The sequence below is a fragment of the Xenopus laevis genome, chromosome 3L, assembly GCF_017654675.1.
Source record: "Xenopus laevis strain J_2021 chromosome 3L, Xenopus_laevis_v10.1, whole genome shotgun sequence".
In the NCBI taxonomy this organism is placed as follows: Eukaryota; Metazoa; Chordata; class Amphibia; order Anura; family Pipidae; genus Xenopus; species Xenopus laevis.
The window spans coordinates 134905088-134924606 of NC_054375.1; the positions used below are offsets into that span (position 1 = coordinate 134905088).

At 43.1% G+C, this 19519-nt stretch overlaps 1 protein-coding gene and 1 pseudogene across 1 annotated transcript; one reads left to right on the top strand and one right to left on the bottom strand.

Moving 5' to 3' along the window:
- Nucleotides 1-34: 34 nt before the first annotated feature.
- stambp.L (STAM binding protein L homeolog) lies at nucleotides 35-18649 on the top strand. Its single transcript, NM_001094609.1, is given in 10 exon segments — nucleotides 35-146; nucleotides 2788-3035; nucleotides 5868-5943; nucleotides 6015-6110; nucleotides 7662-8004; nucleotides 10560-10684; nucleotides 12410-12547; nucleotides 14616-14728; nucleotides 16137-16236; nucleotides 17965-18649. Coding segments are annotated over 9 exon segments (1251 nt in total). The 5' UTR covers nucleotides 35-146; nucleotides 2788-2832; the 3' UTR covers nucleotides 18022-18649.
- On the bottom strand, nucleotides 13547-13621 carry LOC121401744 (annotated as a pseudogene).
- Nucleotides 18650-19519: the final 870 nt, after the last annotated feature.

A 19519-nucleotide genomic window follows, 5' to 3' on the forward strand; every position in this document is an offset into this window, starting at 1 on the left:
GAGACACCAGGACTTCCTGAAAGCTTCTATGGAGCTGCTGCAACCCGCCCGGAGTAGGAAGCAGGAAAACTCAATGTAGGACTGGGCTGCCACCCGATATAAATGTCAGACTGGTGCTCCCCTCTACAAGGAAGGCTTTCCAACAGGTGAGGGTTGCTGGGAATAGTCGAGGTGAGGGTTGATGGGAATAGTCGAGGTGAGGGTTGCAGGGAGTGGAATGGTGGAGGGGAAGGTTGCTGAGAGTGGAATGGTGGAGGGGAGGATAGCAGGGAGGGGAGGGTTGCTGGGAGTGGAAGGGTGGAGGGGAGGGTTGCTGGGAGTGGAAGGGTGGAGGGGAGGGTTGCTGGGAGTGGAAGGGTGGAGGGGAGGGTTGCTGGGAGTGGAAGGGTGGAGGGGAGGGTTGCTGGGAGTGGAAGGGTGGAGGGGAGGGTAGCTGAGGGTGGAGGCGAGGGTAACTGGGAGTGGAAGGGTGGAGGCGAGGGTAGCTGGGAGTGGAAGGGTGGAGGCGAGGGTAGCTGGGAGTGGAAGGGTTGCCATCTGGCAGGTATTTTACAGGCCTGGCCGGTAAAAATGATGGCTGATCCCAATGTTATTAATAGGGAAAAATATAAATATATCGGAAGGGTATATTTTCTCATACTGCCCAGTATTTCTATTGGCATGTAATTCCCAGTATGTTTGTGGACACACAATTCCCAGTGTTATTTCTGGCCCATTGGAAAGTAACTACCAGTATGTTTGTTGCAGATTGTTATATAACTCTAATGTGCCTTCACTCACAATAGTAACTATTTCCCGATGTCATATAATCTCTAGTAATTCCATACCTGCCCCCATTATCCTCTAGAATTCTATTGAATTTGAAGTACATCCTCTATCAAATCCTTTGGCCCTGGAGAGGTGCTGGGAGTCCCAATAACCGCACCAAGAAAAGCTTTTTTTTTTTTTTTAATCATCCTTCCGAGTCCTACCCGAAGGCATGGGCTCCGTTGCCCAAGCTGTTCCCAGCTACCGCCAGCGAACAGCTCGAACGGGTGGGTCCCCCTTCGCCGAAGCTAGGGAGGGCCCACCACCCCGCCCCCCCGAAGGGGTTTGGGGACGTTTGGACTCCCCTTCGCCGAAGCTAGGGGGAGTCCCGTCTACCCTGGGTTCTGCCGAAGCTTCCCCCAGGGCGTGTCATGGCCTGCGAGTCCAGCCAAAAGACCGTGACCCCATCCAGGGTGCTCAAACCAGACACAAAAAGGGTGCTGGAGTGGGTGGTGCAAGGCCATTGGTTGCCTTTTGCAAGGCTCTGGTTGGCAGCCAGAAAAAGAAAAGACTTCCCGCCCACCTAATGGCAAGGGCAAAGGAAGTGAAGCTTGATTAAGCATGGGTGCATGTGCATCTCCCCGGACTCAAAATGCAAGTCAGGGGCCACCCTCATGGGAGCACAGCGGCCCAGCTTTCATCAAGCTTCCGCTTGTCAGCCTAGTCCAGAGGACCAATGGTTTCTCCGTTCTTCAGATAGGATCATTAGAACAGATACTCCTCTTTGGTCTTGCCAGCCAGAGGACCAAGTGGTAGGGTGGATCTTAGCCAAAAGGCTATTGATCTAGCTAAAGCCAACAAGATGTTCTGTCGAGGGGGTTCAGTGCTCACTGCAGATATGTTTTGGTAGGACACAACTGTTTAACAGGCTGCAGCTTGTTGCTATGATGTGTTGCTGGGGGTACAGTGCTCTGGGCAAGATGATTTTGCTTAAATAAACATGTGACCTGAGAATTGCTGATATGGAAGCCAGCCGGGCAACTAAGGTGTTTAGGAGTGATGTGGCAAATAAAGGGAGCCTCCTAGAACTGAACACGGGAAGGTTGGCAATTAATGGGTGTGTATGTGTAAAGTAATACCATGAATCAGGTGATTTCTGCACAAAGAGCCACCCAGTGATGGAGATGGGTGAAAGGCTAATGTTACACCCTGCAATGGAGTTTACAGGGCTCTGTAGACATCTATTCAGCTGTATATATCCATTTATAATTAAAGGGGTGCCACCACCCACCACATTAGAGCTGCAGCCTAGGGCTTGCTCTGGCACATTGGCAAGCAACCAATCACAGCGAGCCTGCATTAGTAACACTAGATAGACCTATTGGCCATCAGTTTGATGATTGCTTCAGGCTGCCCTCCATTACAGGTACAGGATCCGTTATCCAGAATGCTCTCGGAAAGTTTCGGAAAGGCTGTCTCCCATAGAGTCCATTTTATTTAAACAATCCAGATGTTTAAAATAAATTATTAACTTTTTCTCTGTAATAATAAAATATTACCTTGTACTTGATCCCAACTAAGATATAGTCAAATGGGTTGTTCGCCTTTAAACTAACTTTTAGTATTCGGAGACAATTTGCAATTGGTCCTAAGAAAAAGGCAATTATTTTTTTTTTTTAAAAAAACTATAATAAAAGAAACCACGCTGGCCAATTGAAAAGTTGCTTCGCATTAGCCATTCTATAATATATTAAATGTTAACTTAAAGGTGAATCCTTATTGGAGGCAAAACCAGCCTATTGGGTTTATTTAATATTTGCAAGTTTTTCTAGTAGGCTTAAGGTATGATGATCCACATTACAGAAAGATCCTTTATCTGGAAATCCCCAAGTCCCAAGCTTTTTGGAAAATAGGTTACTTTGAGGGTTTACTGGTGTATTTATATAGATCTTTCTGATAAAGCTAACTTAATTTTAACCTTTCCTTCTTTAAAATGCTGTCAGCCATGAAATAAGCATTTCTTTGCTTTGGTTGGTACAGGTTTTCACTGCAGTGCTGATATATAAATATATATATACACACACCATGCCTGAACACAGTGATGCCAGTCTGCCCCCTGAAGAGAGGATCCGAGCCCTCGTGCTGAAGGGAACATCCGTAGAGGTGAATGATGACATTCCTCCCAAGCGCTACTACAGGTCCGGAGTGGAATTGATCAGGATGGCCAACGTGTACTCTGGGGAGGGCAGCATAGAGAACGCCTTTATCTTGTACAACAAATATATCACGTAAGACCCCAGTTTTTGGCATGTGTTTTCTCTTTGTGACGTCTAATTTGTGAGCCAAGAATAGACATTCCACTTGATTAAGCATTGGTTTTTAATATCAATTATAGTTAGGAAGTGGGGTGACTGGCTTGAAGCAACAAGTATATTCTGAGGACAGACATTTGTTTGTGTTTTTTGCAAAACATTAAGGGCAGAGAGACACAGTCAGATTTGGAGAGATTAGTTGCCCGGCGACAAATCTCCTCTAATCTCCCCGAATCGGACCATGTGTCTCACGAGGAAACTTTGGGTGACTACGGGAAAACAAAGTGCTCCGAGTGCCACCAGAAGGCAGGGGAAGGCAGTTTGGGGAGATTAGTCGCCAGAAGAAGAGAAGAATAGTCGCCAGGCAACTAATCTCCCCAAATCTGACCGTGTGTCTCTGCCCTTAACATCTTATCTGTACACTGAAAAGGGATCTATCATGTGCTGACTACGTGTAAATATTTTATTATTCCCACACAAAGGTTTAAATGTTTTTAGCAAAACAAAAAAAAAAACAACTGGACGACACTCTGGATAAAAATTTATTGTAGCAGGTTACGGATATTTAACGTATTTCGGGATAGCCATTGGGGTATATTTATCATATAGTGAAGTTAGAGATCGCCACCGTCCTCTAGAGTGAGATTCCGCCACTCTCCATTTTTGTGGGAGTATTTATCAATGGGTGAAAGTTCATCCTTTGATAAATACGCCTTTCAAAATGGAGAGTGGTGGAATTTCATTTGAGGACTGTGGTGACCTCTAACTTCACTCTTTAATAAATAAACATGTTATATATCCCCAGCCTGCTACAATAAATTTTTAACCAGTGTGCCGTCCAGCCGATTTTTATTGTTTCGCTATTGCTACAGTAGGGACGCTGTGGACTGAGCACCTGGCCCCTAGGAGCTGCCTGGAACAAGGGGGAGCTTGGAGCAGTCTTCTTTTTTGTTTGCAGTGTTTAAATTTATTTAAAGGAAAAGGAAAGTCTTTGTGCATTTGGGGCTGCCAAATGTTAGGCACCCCAAGTGATTGTATTTACTTACCTGAAACCCTGGGCCGGTGCTCCTATCAGCAGAAAACTGCACCGGCCCGGGGTTATACCAGTGAGCACCACAGAGCGATTCTCTTACGGCTTCTTCTTTCTTCAAATTTCCCGGGGCAAACGCATGTGCAGTTGAATGAAATAGCCGACTTTTTAGTTAGAAGTTCGGCTTTTCATTCTACTGCGCATGCGGAGCCACGTGACGAAGGTGGAAGAAGATTTCTCACTGGTAAGCACCAGCCCGTGGTTTCAGGTAAGTCAATACAATCACTTGGGGGTGCCTAACATTTGGCACCCCAAGTGCTGCAAGCCTTTCCTTTTCCTTTAAATTTTTTTTTTTAATAGAGATACAAGGGCTCATTTGCCATTATTTTCCAGAACAAGACCATAACTGCTCCCAATGCAAACTGGCTCAAAATCTATGCATGCAAATATGCCACGTGTGTGGGATAAAGGCATATGTTGCTCCTGGCATTGGTAAATGAGCCCTAAATATAGCATCTGTGCGTTTATTTGACTGCTTATTAGTGCCCAAATTTTAGGCCATTTGCCCTATGGGCAGGCTATGTATGCATAGCTGGCATTCAGTAACTGTATGGAGGCAACTAAACTGGTTGTACTGGCCTTCAGCAGAATGATTGACTCATATATACCCTATATGTGCCTGCAGAGGGCATAGACAAGGAGCACTGAAATCAGCATCTCTCTATGGGGTATATTTATTAAAGAGTGAAGTTAGAGTTCACCACAGTCCGCTAGAGTGAAATTCCACCACTCTCTGTTCTTTTCTATGGGATTTTTAAAAGTGTATTTATCAGTGGGTGAAAGTTCACCCTTTTGATAAATACGCCTTTACAAATCCCATAAAAAAAGAATGGAGAGTGTCGGAATTTCACTCTAGCGGACTGTGGTGAACTCTACCTTCACTCTTTGATAAATATACCCCTATATGTTTATATTTCCTGTACTAGTTCTGACACCTGAAACAATGTTACAGAAGCTGGCTGGTTAACTGATCTGTGAAGGAATGGGTTTCCGCTACATTGTTTCAAGAGTCAGAACCAGGAACCAGTGCAGAGAACAGAGCGAGATCAACACATAAGCATTCAGTTAAAACTTCCTTTAGAAATAAATGTGCGATTACTGTATACTGGAAAGTTGCTTAGACAATGAACCGTGGGACAGAAAAAGCTTTGGTCTGATTGTCAGTGTATTGTAAAGCTTTGCACTATATGAATGAAGAATATAATATGTACACATGGTGCAGCTGCTTCGTGTATCACATGAGAATCACCCATTGCTTACCCTTGCGTTGTACTCTGAGCGCTGCTATTTTTGTATGAGTGGCTTTCAAGCCTGAGGCAGGGGGTGGGGATTATATGGCCCCTTGCTGGAGGCATTTTATACAGAGCCCAGTTCTCTTGCTCTCTGCAGAATTTTAACAGCACTGCTCAGAATCTTTGCTTGGATCTTATGGGTCTTCGCTTGGACCTTATTGGTGGTAAGTGTTTTAAACTGGTATTACGTCGTACAAGTAAATGGGACAGACACCCTGTAAACTGCTCTGCCCACCTGGAGGTCCATAGGCTGAAGCCAGGGAAATCCCTCCGTAATCAGAGTGCTTCTATATAGGTATTATAGGTCAGTGTAAGCATATCACACAGCCTCTGGGCTTGATAGGAAGCTTCATTCCTATACGGGATTCATCATGTTATAACAAGAGAAAAGACTGAAAGCACTGACTGTTTGGCTTTTCCCCTCAGGCTCTTCATTGAAAAGCTGCCAAAACATCGGGATTACAAAACAGCCAATGTACCCGAGAAGAAAGAGACCCTAAAGGTAAGACCCTGATTGGGGGACAGGGTCCCTGCTTATTTCACTCTCTTGCTCACTTTCTTTCTCTCTTCCAGAAACTGAAGGAAATTGCCTTCCCCAAGGCAGAGGAACTGAAGAAGGAACTTCATAAAAGATACAAAAAAGAATATGATGAATACTCGGAGAAACAGGTGAAGTACAGATCCGTTAAATAATCAGTATGGTTGTGAGCAAAGGTGGCCATACTTGTACTGATGTGATTAGGCTGGTTTTAACCTAAGTTAAGTTATTGGCATGGATGTTAATGTTCAGATTGGTCTGTTTGATTATTGACCATCCACAGAGTTGGCCCATGCAGACGGTTTAAAGGAACAGCAACACCAAAAAAGGAAAGTAATGGAAATATCATGTAATTTGGCCCTGCACTGGTAAAACTGATGTGTTTGCTTCAGAAACACTACTTTAGTTCATATAAACAAGCTGCTGTGTAGCAATGGTGGAAATTGAAAAAAGGCTATATGGCACAGGTTAAATAGTGGATAACAGTTTCTGAAGCACACCAGTTTTATCAGCGCAAAGCAACACTGCATTATATTTTTATCACTTTAAAAGACTTTCATTTTTTGATGTTACTATTACTTTAAATCAAGAATTCCCATAGGGAGGAAGCACACCAGACACTGGGCTTTGCCTTTTAGAACATTTATTCCAGCAGAGTTGGCACAAGCTTTAGGGGTCAACCCCTTGAAAAAAGGCTTTATGGCACAGGTTAAATAGTGGATAACAGATAACACCATTATGTTCTACAGAGCTTATCTGCTGTGTAACCTGAGCCTTTTCTCCTTTGAATGGCTGCCCCCATTGCTACACAGCAGCTTATTTATATAAACAATAGAAGTGTTTCTGAAGCAAACACCCCAGTTTTATCAGCGCAAAGCAACACTGCATTATATTTTTATCACTTTAAAAGACTTTCATTTTTTGATGTTACTGTTACTTTAGATCAAATTACTTTCATGACTGAAAGTCTGTGACGCTGATAAAGCATTCTGCCATAGCCATAGTCCAGTGATGAGATTTCATCATTCCTCATCAGTGCAGCAAATATGGCAGCTCTCACACAGAGGGAAAAAAAGCTTCTGTAAAGAACATTTCAATACGTTTTCAAGTAAATCCTAATTATAGTGTATATAAAATACTCTAAGGCTAATGACCCATTTGCATTTTGACCACCATCTCTCTCCATTAAAGCACAGCGGTGATCAAAGTGCCCCTGTCTATCACTGCCCTGATAATATTGAATTTAAAGTGCTTTATTAAATACATGGTGCATTTTGCTGGCGAATCCACTGGTCACTGCTTTGTGTCCATTTAATTAGTAACTTTTCATGTATTAGTATCAAGATGAAGGACAGTGGCCTTTTGTCCTTCACTGTTTTCTGTTGGATGACAGTGGCGGGTAAAACGCCCTGTATGCTGTTACCCCTAAAATTATACTTTACTGATCTGGTGTTTGGCATGAAGTGGGGAGAGATTTTTGTACCTTTCGGTCACGGTGAATGCCCGTGTCACGGCCTCTGTCCCAGGTAGAGGCTGGTGCAAATGCGAAATCTTTAGAGTTGTGAACAAACAGGCTCCAAACTGCAGATGCTGTGCTGCAAGTTTTATTTTGTTTGTTCACAACTCTAAAGATTTCGCATTTGGCATGAAGTGACCATGTGTTGTTCTTGTGCTCTGATCAGAGGAAGGAAGAGGAAGAACGCGCCCGCCGTCTAGCTCTGCAGCAGCAACTTGATGCAGAAAAGCAACGAGTGGCTCTCCTGAAGCAGCAACAGGAGCAGCAGGAACAGGTTCAGGCCTTTGAGGAAATGATGCGCAGGAAGGAGCTGGAAGCCGAGCGACTCCGAATCTTACATCAGTTTTCTAAAGATGAGCCTGAAGCTGAGCCACTTGGGAGCCCTCTCATACCTGGCGTGAATGAGCCCCCTGTCACTCCACTGCTCCCTTCATATGGAACTGTACAGCCACATCCACCTGCTGTAGACCGATCATTGAAACCTTCCTCTTATGGCAGTAATAGTAGTGGTAAGTAATGACTGTTTTCATCCTGGAGATCTTACAACCAGAGAGATTACTGAATCAGTAATTGTGTCAGGGCTGAAATCAGCCTGCTCAAATCCGCAGGCCAATTTCACCCACTCACTATGAGCTGTATCTACTCTCTGCAGATTTTGGTGTGAAATGCAGTCTCACTTTTCTTCTATGAAATCCATAGAGTGTGTTTGCGCTGGAGCTAACACAAAAAGAAGAAGAAGATGACGATACTGCTTGTGGTGAGAGGTTGAAATCGGCCTGTGGATTTCAGCAGGCTCAGTTCGGCCCTGTTTGGCCTTAACCTTAAAGGCGTTGTTCACCTTAGAGTTAACTTTTCGCATGATGTAGAGCAGTGATCCCCAACCAGTAGTTTGTGAGCAACATGTTGCTCTCCAACCCCTTGGATGTTGCTCTCAGTGGCCTCAAAGCAGGAGCTTATTTTTGAATTCCAGGCAAGTTTTGGCTGCTTAAAAACCAGGTGCACTGCCAAACAGAGCCTCAATGTAGGTTGACAATCCACATAGGGGCTACCAAATGGCCAACCACAGCCCTTATGTGGCACCCAGGAACATTTTTCATGCTAGTGTTGCTCCCATCTCCTTTTACTTCTGAATGTTGCTCATGGGTTCTAAAGGTTGGGGATCTCTGATGTAGAAAGTTATATTCTGAGACTATTTTATTTTTCATTATGTATGGTTATTCAGTTATTTAGCTTTTTATTCAGCAGCTCTCCGTTTTACAATTTCAGCAATCTGGTTGCCAGGGTTCGAATTACCCTAGCAACCATGCACTGTTTTGATTAAGAGACTGGAATATGATTAGTAGAGGACATGAATAGAAATGACTAATACAAAGTAGCAATAACAATACATTTGTAGCCTTGCAGAGCATTTGTTTTTAGATGGAGGTACCAGTGACCCCCCATTCAAAACTTGGAAAAAGTCAGAAGACGAAGAAGAAGGCAAATAATTCAAAAAATATAAAAAATAATGAAAACCAATTGAAAAGTTGCTTAGAGTTGCATGACACACTAAAAGTTAACTTAAAGGTGAACATCCCTTTAACTAGTATTGGGTATGTTATTTAAAAATATATTTTCGGGTAATAGAAGGAACGATTCCTGTTGTTTTGGCACTCAAGGTATGATCAGGTCAGCAGTCAATGAACAAAGCCCTCCAATTATTTTCTATGGCTATTGTCTGGACCTGCAGGTGTACTCAAATATGCAGCTGACAGAGCAGTGACAATTGCCTGACACAAGTGCTCCTGTGGTCCCAGGTGATTGTCACACAAATTAATTATGGGGCTGATCTGGAGCATTTAATCCCTTCCTGCAGAGCTGGAAATCGCTCTGCTGACAAAACACACTGTCTTCCATTACCCATAAGATTGTGCATCTGATTCTATTTTAGTTAATCAATGTATAATATAACAGGGCTATATTGTGAGTACCAGGTATGGCACTCTCCTGTGCAAGCAAAAGTGGGACTATGGCACTTAATTAATTAAAGTAGTTGCTAGGGCTTTACATCCACTAGCAACCAGACAGTAGTTTAAATTACAGGTCTAAAGATGGACCGGAGAGTGCGTGAATAAAAAGAAAATTAATACATAACATATTATGATGACATTTAATATCTTGCCTCACAATGGAACTGCTTGCGGGTTTATGGACATCACTGACTCCAGCAACCAGATAGGAAGAGATGCAGAATAGAAATGTAAATAATTAATTTAAAGGGGAAGTAAAGTCTAAAATAGAATAAGGCTAGAAATGCTGTATTTTGTATACTAAACATAAACGTGAACTTACTGCACCACAAGACTAATCAAACAAATGATTATGCTTTCAATGTTGGCCACAGGGGGTCACCATCTTGTAACTTTGTTAAACATCTTTGCAAGACCAAGACTGTGCACATGCTCCGTGTGGTCTGGGCTGCTTAGGGATCATCATAAATTATTTTGTATTGTTTAATACAAACTTTCTCCAACTTTGCAGAACCAGTGGCTGCAGCAAAATAATCCTCCAAATAGAATCCCAGTTTATCTGTTAAATCTGGCTCCATGCAGCTGGAGCTGGAAACAGTAAAGGGGATGTAAAGGCAAAAATAAAATCCAATACAAAGTCGCCGACTGCTCTAAAGGGAAACAAACAAAGCTGCTTGAGTTCTGCATGGCTGGGAAGTAAGGCGGGGGCTCCCCCTGCTGTTCATAAGTATGATTGTTTCCCTGCTCAGCAGTTAGGGACCATCTGACAATTCCTATCCACAGCAGTAAATGAAGGGAGAATTTCACTGCATACAGTCAGGTTTCTTATAAAAACGGTACACATTTTTTAATTAAAGCATATTAAGATAGGTTTCTTTTTCATTAAAGAAAGTAAAAAATGGGATTTTATGCCTTTACATACCCTTTAATGGTACATATACTTGTGAAGAAAGAGCCTGCCTCTTAAGCTTGTGGTAGGAGTACGTTTTGGAAAAGGGAGTTGGATGTATATAAGCATAAATAGCCTTTTGTAATAACATCATGTTTGTGTTTAGGGGTTACCAGCGATGGGCTGCGCCATGTAAAGATACCACGAGATGTGTGCTGCAAGTTCCTGCAACTGTCGGAGAATAACACGCAGAGAGGGGTGGAGACCTGTGGCATTCTCTGTGGGAAATTGGTAGGAACTTGGACACGTTGTTACTGCCTGTCCTCTGCTTTTTGTTTGTCCACTTTCTTGGCAACCTTCTTTTAGCTGACTTTAGGCACTGTGTTGTATTTTGTGGTCCGTGTCGCCATTAGAAATCACGGGGCCCCTTACAACAAATTTTTCGGGGGCCTCCCCACACCATAATTAAACGACCACACAGACATCAGTGCTAAAAATGGTAACGGGTTTTGTTTTTTAAAAAAAACTTTGGCACCAGGGTCTTAGTTTACAAGTTAAAAAAGTAACATTGAGGCCCCAGAGAATATTTTTTTAAAAAAACATTGGTGGCAGGGGCCTATAGAGTATTAAAATAATACATTGGTGGCCAGGGGTTTAATAAAATTAAAAAAAACACACATTGGTGTTCAGTAGAATTGAACTCGTGGCTTCAGGATTTCAACTTGGGCTGCTTCCATTGCTTCGGGTCTTTTTTTGTGGCTTTGGGACTTCAGCTCGTCGGGACTATGGCAGGTGCGGCACGCTTCAGCGCAGTCAAGGGGGGCCTATTCCAGAATATGCTATATAATGCCAAAAAGGCTATCCTAATGCACTGGAAATCTCTTGACCCCTCCTCCCATACGATTTAGGCAAAATTTGGCTATGAAAATGATTCCCTTACAAGTCAAAAATTTACTTACCTAGCACGAGGTTGTCCAGAGAAATGTAATGCTATATGGGGTACTTGGCTTGAACTGCAAAATATCTGATTGTTTAACATCTCCTTCTTAAATTCTTTAATTTGGTGCCTTTGCCTCACTTTGTATTGCTTTCCTTCCTTTCCTTTCTCTCTCCTTTAGTACTGTCTCAACAGTTTGTTAATTTTAAAAACATGCAAAATTAAATCTTAAAAAAAATTTATAATTAACTGGCGCACAGTGCTTAAAAGTTATACAAAGTGCAATATACCGTGTCACCAATAGGCGTCTCCATCCTGATGCATTGTGCCTTGCCTCAGCCTAGTGCTTTGCAACTGGTTGCTGTGCAATATATTGCTTCTTTTTACATTTGCTAGATTTAGTTTTTCTGTCATGATCTAAGGCTGCTCAGATAGATATATATATGGGAGGCAGGTGGCTCTGGGCTCAGGTTACAGCAGAGAGGGAGGAGAAAGGAGCAAACTGAGCATGCTCAAGCCCTGCCCTGGAGGTTTCAGCTGAGAACAGAAAGTCTGATACAGAAGCCCATGTGTACACAATAGAAGGAAAGAAATATGGTGTTTTGTTTAACAGAGGACTCAGAGCAGCATTACTTTGACGGTTTACTGGTGGATTTATATAGACCTTTCTGATAAAGCTTACTTAATTTAAACCTTTCCCTCTCCTTTAAGCATGACCATATCTTGCACCCTTATTTGCAAGGTGGTGTCCTTTGGATTCACCCTTTGCGCAGGAGGAATGTGCATTCTGAGCCTGCGGTATCAAGGTACCAGTAAAGACTAAAACATTGTTGACATAAGTCACTGTTAGCCATTGTGGGGACTCAATTCTGCTTGTAACTGTACATATGCACAATCCTGATTTCTCCTGCATTTCATTTAATAATCCACATCTAGTTTCAAAGTAGGTTTAGCCAAGTCGTGCAAATGTTTTTCGTCCCTAATGCATTTAATATTTAAGGGTACAACAATTTTCCTTTCTCAGGCCCTTTATACGTACCCCATGCAGAGTTAACCACACACTGTTTCTCTCATACCAGATGCAGAATGAATTCACAGTCACACACGTCATTGTACCCAAACAGTCAGGGGGCCCTGATTACTGCAACACAGAGAGCGAAGAGGAACTGTTTCTAATACAGGACCAACAAGGACTCATCACACTCGGCTGGATACACGTATGGCATTACTTTTTCTTTCCTCTTCCCCCTTCATCTATGATCCTGCTGCTATAGCTGACTATACTGCAACTAGGGATGCACCAAATCCACTATTTTAGGATTCAGCTAATCCTGAACTGAACTGACTCTGAACTCTAATTTGCATATGTAAATTATGGAAACAAGAGGGGGAAGAAAACTGCATAAACATTTTTTGACTTCCTCGTAATGAAAAGTCGTCCTAGGATCTTTTGTATTCAGTTTGTCCAGTCCTAACTGCAATGGCTGGTGCAGGAACATACAGGTGTAGTAGTGACAGAAGATGTATTTCTTGTATTTTCTGTAGTGACAGGATAAAAGGAGAGAGTTGTTGGAGTGGACAATTCAGATCAGTAGAGGAATCACATATGATATTGAATCATCCTTCCGAGGTCCTACCCGAAGGCATGGGCTCTGTTGCCCAAGTGTCCCAGGCACCGCCCACGGACAGCTTGAGAGGGTGGGTCCCCCTTCGCCGAAGCTAGGGAGGGCCCACCATCCCCGCCCCCCAAAGGGGATTGGGTTCGTTTGGACTCCCCTTCGTTGAAGCTAGGGGGAGTCCCGTCTACCCTGGGTTCTGCCGAAGCTTCCCCCAGGGCATGTAATGGCCTGCGAGTCTAGCCAAAGGGACTATGACCCCATCCAGGGTGCTCAAACCAGACACAAAAAGGGTGCTGGAGAGAGCGGTGAAATGCCATTGATTGCCTTGTTAGAGCTCCGGCTGGCGGCCGGCAAAAAGAAAGAAGAGGATAGGAGTAGTGGAGAGAAGATTTCCCCCCTTAGCCAAGCAGCTGGGGATATGGGAAGTGAAGCAAGATTAAGTGTGGGTGTGTATTATGCAAGACCCAAAAATAAGTGGGTCAAGCACTTCTCCATAAAGGATCACTGTGCATCGCTTTGGTCAAGCTTCCACTTCGTCGGCCTATTCCATCGGATAAAGCGGATCTGACTACACATGATCTTAGTGGTCCAAAGACCAAGTGTTTCCACATCCTCACATAGGATCATAAGAAGGTACTACACTTGATCTTAGCCAAAAGGCCGAGAAGCGATCACAGATGCTGCATTGTAAAGTGACAGTCATAGTTTTCCCACCCATTATTCAACTTGGTCTCTTAGTAGCGTCTCTTATCCCTAGTGATGCTGAGCTGGGGGACAGGGAAAAAACCCAATAAGCTGTGTCCCAGCTTTTTTTGTCCTTGCTCCATCCACAAGACCACCTTTCTTTATTGCAGCATGGCTGAAGTGGTGTAGGTAGGAGACACCGTTAAGTAGGGATGCACCGAATCCAGGATTCGGTTAGGGATTCGCCCTTTTCAGCAGGATTCGGTCGAGTCCTTCTGCCCATCTGAACTGAATCCTAATTTGCATATGCAAATTAGGGATGGGGAGGCAAATTGCGTGACTTTTTGTCACAAAAGGACGTAAAAAATGTTGTCCCCTTCCCACCCCTAATTTAAAACAGGTTACACTCGTAATATTGGCTCTATGTGATACTTGCGCATGAGAAACATGTACAAAGATATTCCCAAAAGCTGCAATAACCATTGCTGAGGAAGAGGTTAGCAGCCCAAGCCCTGAGTGTTATATGTACTTGTGTAGATGCTACAGAGAATGCAGCGGAATAAAATGGGACTTCTCAATAAATGTAATTGTTAGTATCTTCAAGAAAAAAAACCAAAAACAGCAGCCTCTCATGATCAGGTCGTACAGTGGAACCTAATCTTTAAAGCCACCTTGGTCATTACAAGAGCTTGTAGAAAAGCATTATTGTGTTTAGCTTCTCAACAGCTGCTCAGAGCCCACTGAGCATGTGAGCGTCACAGACACTTTCCAAGATGGTGACCCCCTGTGACAAGTTTTAAGTCCTGGATCATTGCTGCTAATGAAAAGCTGAAACTTTAGGCTGGTGCAATAAGTTCAAAATACAAAATATGGCATGTTTAGCCATATTCATTTATACCCATATTAATTTTAAGGGTTTAGTTCCCCTTTAAGCAGAATGAAGCAACAATGACTGAGCAATGTATTTCTTCTCCCTGTGCAGACCCATCCCACCCAAACCGCCTTCCTCTCCAGCGTGGACCTTCACACTCACTGCTCTTATCAGATGATGCTTCCAGAATCCATCGCCATTGTTTGCTCGCCCAAATTCCAAGAGTATGTATAGGCCTCTACGTAGGCTTTTCTTGGCAGTATTCCTAAACCACACGCGTCTCTCTGGGTTTCCATTTCTCCGAAGAACCTGCTTGGGGTCAGATATATATAATTGCATAACTGTTTATCACTCATAAGGGGATCACTGCTATGTTAGTTGCCATTTAGATCAGTTACTAACACAGTCTGCTACAGATAGGGACATTTCCATTTTTGTGACTTTCCACTTTAAATAAGAACAATAGATGCTGGTTAGATATTTTAAGTGGAAAGCTACAAAAGAGGAAATTTCTTTATCTGTCGCAGACTGTGTTATTAACTGATCTAGAAGAGATGCCAAGGTTATTTTTATGTTTACAATTAGGCTCTTGAGGGCTGAGACTGTGTCCTTGGTGCTATTATGTACGTGACAAAGGTGCCATTAGTCCTGCTGTCTCCCCTTTTATTACCTGGTGGGAAGATGGAGACCTAGATAACTGCTCCGAATTGCAGCGCAGCGAGCTGCTCACATTGATGCATTGGAAAAGCAGATTCTCCATAAAACTGGTCATAGAGATTTAAGCTCCCAAATTGCTTCCCTTCAGACCAATTTGTCCGTTTCTCTGCCCATGTATGGGCCCTTCCTAGCAGACTCCCCGATAAATATCTGGGCAGGTTTGAAAAACGATGTGTGTTGATGCAGGCCTTTATGATCTATGAAACAATTTGATTATAACAGAGGCCTTTTGGCCCGCTCTATATAGGTGACCAAATCAGGCAAAGAAAATCAGGCAAAGAAAATCAGGCAAAGAAAATCAGGCAAAGAAAATCAGGCAAAGAAAATCAGGCAAAGAAAATCAGGCAAAGAAAATCAGGCAAAGAAAATCAGGCAAAGAAAATCAGGCAAAGAAAATCAGGCAAAGATCTGCTTTTTTAGGGACCTTTGACAAACTAGCAGATCTTTCTTTCTTTTTTTATAAGATGGTGCCATAATGCAGGGATGTCCAACTGAAGGGTCCACAAGCCAACAATTGCCTTCAAAGAGATTTTTATTATAATGTCAGGATACCGCCTCATTCCTTCACTAGATGGAAACAGTTGGGCAGCACTTCTCTAAAGCATCCCGGATTGTACACTGATATATTGTTCTGGTTCTGTGGAACAATAAAAGGCAGTTGCTTATTACATCGTTTTCTGGCCTCGTGCTGTGAGGGTCTTTAGACTGCGGAGCATGTGCCCCTTAATGCAGTGGGTGATATAGATTTAGGGGTAATGCCAAATCCAAGGCCATTTTGAGGCTAAAAAAAAGAGCCATCATCCTCTTGGGGAGGGGGGGGTAGTAATTGACAGAAACTGGAAGGTTTTTTTGTTTGTTTTTGTGCATTTGAGAGAGCTTTCCCTCTATAATAAAGATTTTGGATTCGTTCTACAGAACGGGATTCTTTAAACTGACAGATTACGGCATGAAGGAGATCGGCGAGTGCCGGCAGAAGGGATTTCACCCCCACTGCAAAGAGCCGCCTCTGTTTTCTGTGAGTATTTTTATGTGTTGCATGAAAGACGTGAGACTAGTGCCAAAATCGGGAAGGTTAAAGGGCACCAATCATGACCAAAATCATTTACTAAGTAAATACACTATGTGAAAGTTCAAGAAATCCGATTTTTAAAACAGAATTGTTTGTATAATGTAAATGATCAGCTCACTGTTCCTTCTGCAAGATCTCCCCTATCTCCCCTGCAGTTCTAGCTGAGGCAGCCATCTTGGATTTCACTGGCTCCTCCTACCTATATCTTCCCAGCCAACTGTAGCTCTGAAATCTCGCACATGCTCAGTTGAAATTCCTTGTTGCTTATCAACCCTTCTAAGCTATTTTCAAATCAACCAAACCTCTGTGTTAGCTGCTGTTCAGTAGTGCTGCCACCTGCTGGAAGTTACTGTGTGCCCTTCATTTGCATAATGACTTTACCAGCAGGGGACAAGATAGGGAAATCTCCTGATACTTCTAGTGGGGGACTTTACTTAAACAAGGCATTCTGGGTAGAATACTCAAAGCAGTGTTACAATCTGACAATGCTCCTGAAATTTGCATATTAGAGTCTCTGTTATAGTCACAGTATGGCCTCCCTCAGTGAAAGAACCCATTTGACAAAGTAAGGGATTTTTTTTAAAACCTGCAGTTTTTTTCAAAAAACTAATATGTGGTTTGATTAAACGTGTTTAGGTTGTACTGGTCAGATTGTTAATATGTAGAGTAGACAGTATTCTCGTCACTATCGGCGCTGATCCAGGACACGGCACACAGACAACAGCGTCAATGCAAAAGGTTGGCTTTATTTGAACACACACATGCGGTTGTGGATTACAGCGGTGGATACACAAGGCTGTCTGACTTACGCGTTTCTTGCCGGATCCCCCGGCACTTCCTCACTCTGAGGAAGTGCCGGGGGATCCGGCAAGAAACGCGTAAGTCAGACAGCCTTGTGTATCCACCGCTGTAATCCACAACCGCATGTGTGTGTTCAAATAAAGCCAACCTTTTGCATTGACGCTGTTGTCTGTGTGCCGTGTCCTGGATCAGCGCCGATAGTGACGAGAATACTGTCTACTCTACACTGAATACCGGCGGGAAGTGGCCGGCGTCTCGTACGGGCTGCGACCAGGAAAGCACAGCGCTACTGGGTGAGCTCCGATGCGGATCGCATCATTCTTTATATAAAGATTGTTAATATGTGTTTGATTTTGGCTGTGATAGGTGCCATTTAAGCTCATCCTTGGTGCTCCTGTTGGTGGTCTGACAACCCCAATAAGACTGCTTAGCTTGAGCATAAACATGAGACTGGATTTATCTTTTAAAGGGCAGCTGTGAGTGTAAATCAAAAAAAATGCTCTATAGACTATAGTGGCAACAGTGATGTCTATTTATTATTATCTCTGTGAGCATCAAAGTCCAGCTGCGGGTGCAGTGGATATGCTATGAATTAATAGACCAGAGAAATAAAGCCTTTTATTTTAGGTGAACTTCCCCTTTTAAAGGTGCAACAGTTCTCAAGCATCTAGGCCCTGGTAACTATAGAGCACTGCTCAGTAATTCAGACTAGGAGTTTGGATTGTTGTAGCCTCGCAAATATGGTATTTATTGGTTCCTGCAGTTGGCACGGGAGAAATGATCTCTCCTATTTTGGCCAGTCTGTAAACGTCACCGTTGCTTTAATCACTCGTCTTTTTTTTTTTTTGTTTGTTTGTTTTTTTCCTCCCACAGGCCGGGGGCCATGTTTCAGTGACGGAGCAGGATGTCACCATGATGGATCTAAGATAATTCCAGCAGGGAATGTGCCAATTCTGCACTCCATCCTCCTAACCCTCAAGTGCCAAAAATGCACTATTAAGAGTTGAATGCAAATCTGTACAGCACAGTGCACACCTGTCGTTGTGTTATTTCTCCTGTGGCGTTTGGGACAGGACTCAGACTAATCAGTGGGAGAAGTCTACTGTGCAGTTAAAGATGGATTCCATCAGTTTTATGCTGTGTATGAACCTCTGCAGTGCACCTTCAGCCACCACATCTGATCTCAACTTCCCTGCTAAGAACATGTGCTGAACACTAAACTTCTGAGTTGTCTGACGTCTCGTGTTGCTTGAGATTATGGACCCCTTTTGTTTGTATAAATACAGTCCGATTACTCTGTAAATGGCATCCTAGGCTATAGAAATACTGTTTTACCTTAACTCCGACACAGATAAAGTCTATTTTTAATCCACGCTTTAATAATCCTATTGACCCCTTAAATGGAAAATGTTATTTTAGTAAAAGGAATTGTACATATGTTAATTTATTTGATCTGCTTTTTAGCAGCAGGTTGGGAAAATGATCTTGTGCCGTTTTGATGATAGAAGAAAATGTTTTGCTCTTTATTTTCTCCTAGCATTAAACATTGCCAATGCTACCTGATCCTTGCTTTGCAGTGGTCATTACACGCCTCTGATAGGGTCTTGCTGAGAGTAAAATGTACCCACAAACTTCCTATATTCAAATTATGGGACCCTGGCATTTCAACTACAGAGACCTAGATAGACCCCCACCAGCCCAATAAGTAGTCTATGGCAACTTCCAGAAGCCCCTCTGACATATGGCCGCTAACATCTGACTGTGATAATGTCTCGCTAAGGACACCTGCACCCTCAACCCTACAATAAAAAATTCATGATGCCTGTCTGCCTTTCTCCACTCAAGTCCTCCTTGGAGATCCAACCTTTGTTCAGGGATCCTTTCCCTTCCCACATAAGTGTTACAGATACAGGCCCGATTCTAACAATATCTAAGACATTGCTTAAGTTTTCACCCCAAATCACAATTCTTCTGATAGGAGCACCAGCCTGGGGGTCAGGTAAGTAAATATAACCACTTGGCACCCCAAGTTAAAAGAGAAGGAAAGGCTAAAATTAAGTAAGCTTTATCAGAAAGGTCTATATAAATATATCAGTAAACCCTCAAAGTAATGCTGCTCTGAGTCCTCTGTCAAAAGAAACACCACATTTCTTTCCTTCTATTGTGTACTCATGGGCTTCTGTATCAGACTTCCTGTTTTCAGCTTAAACCTCCAGCGCTAGGGCTTGAGCATGCTCAGTTTGCTCCTCTCTCCCTCCCTGCTGTAATCTGAGCCCAGAGCTATAAGCAAGCAGGGAGAGACTCAGACAGGAAGTGATGTCACGGCAAGCTAATATGGCTGCTGCTATACTAAACAAACAGTGAGAGCTTCTAGAGCTGTTACTCAGATATGGTAAAGCATTCTGCAGAATAAATAGTCTTATAGCTT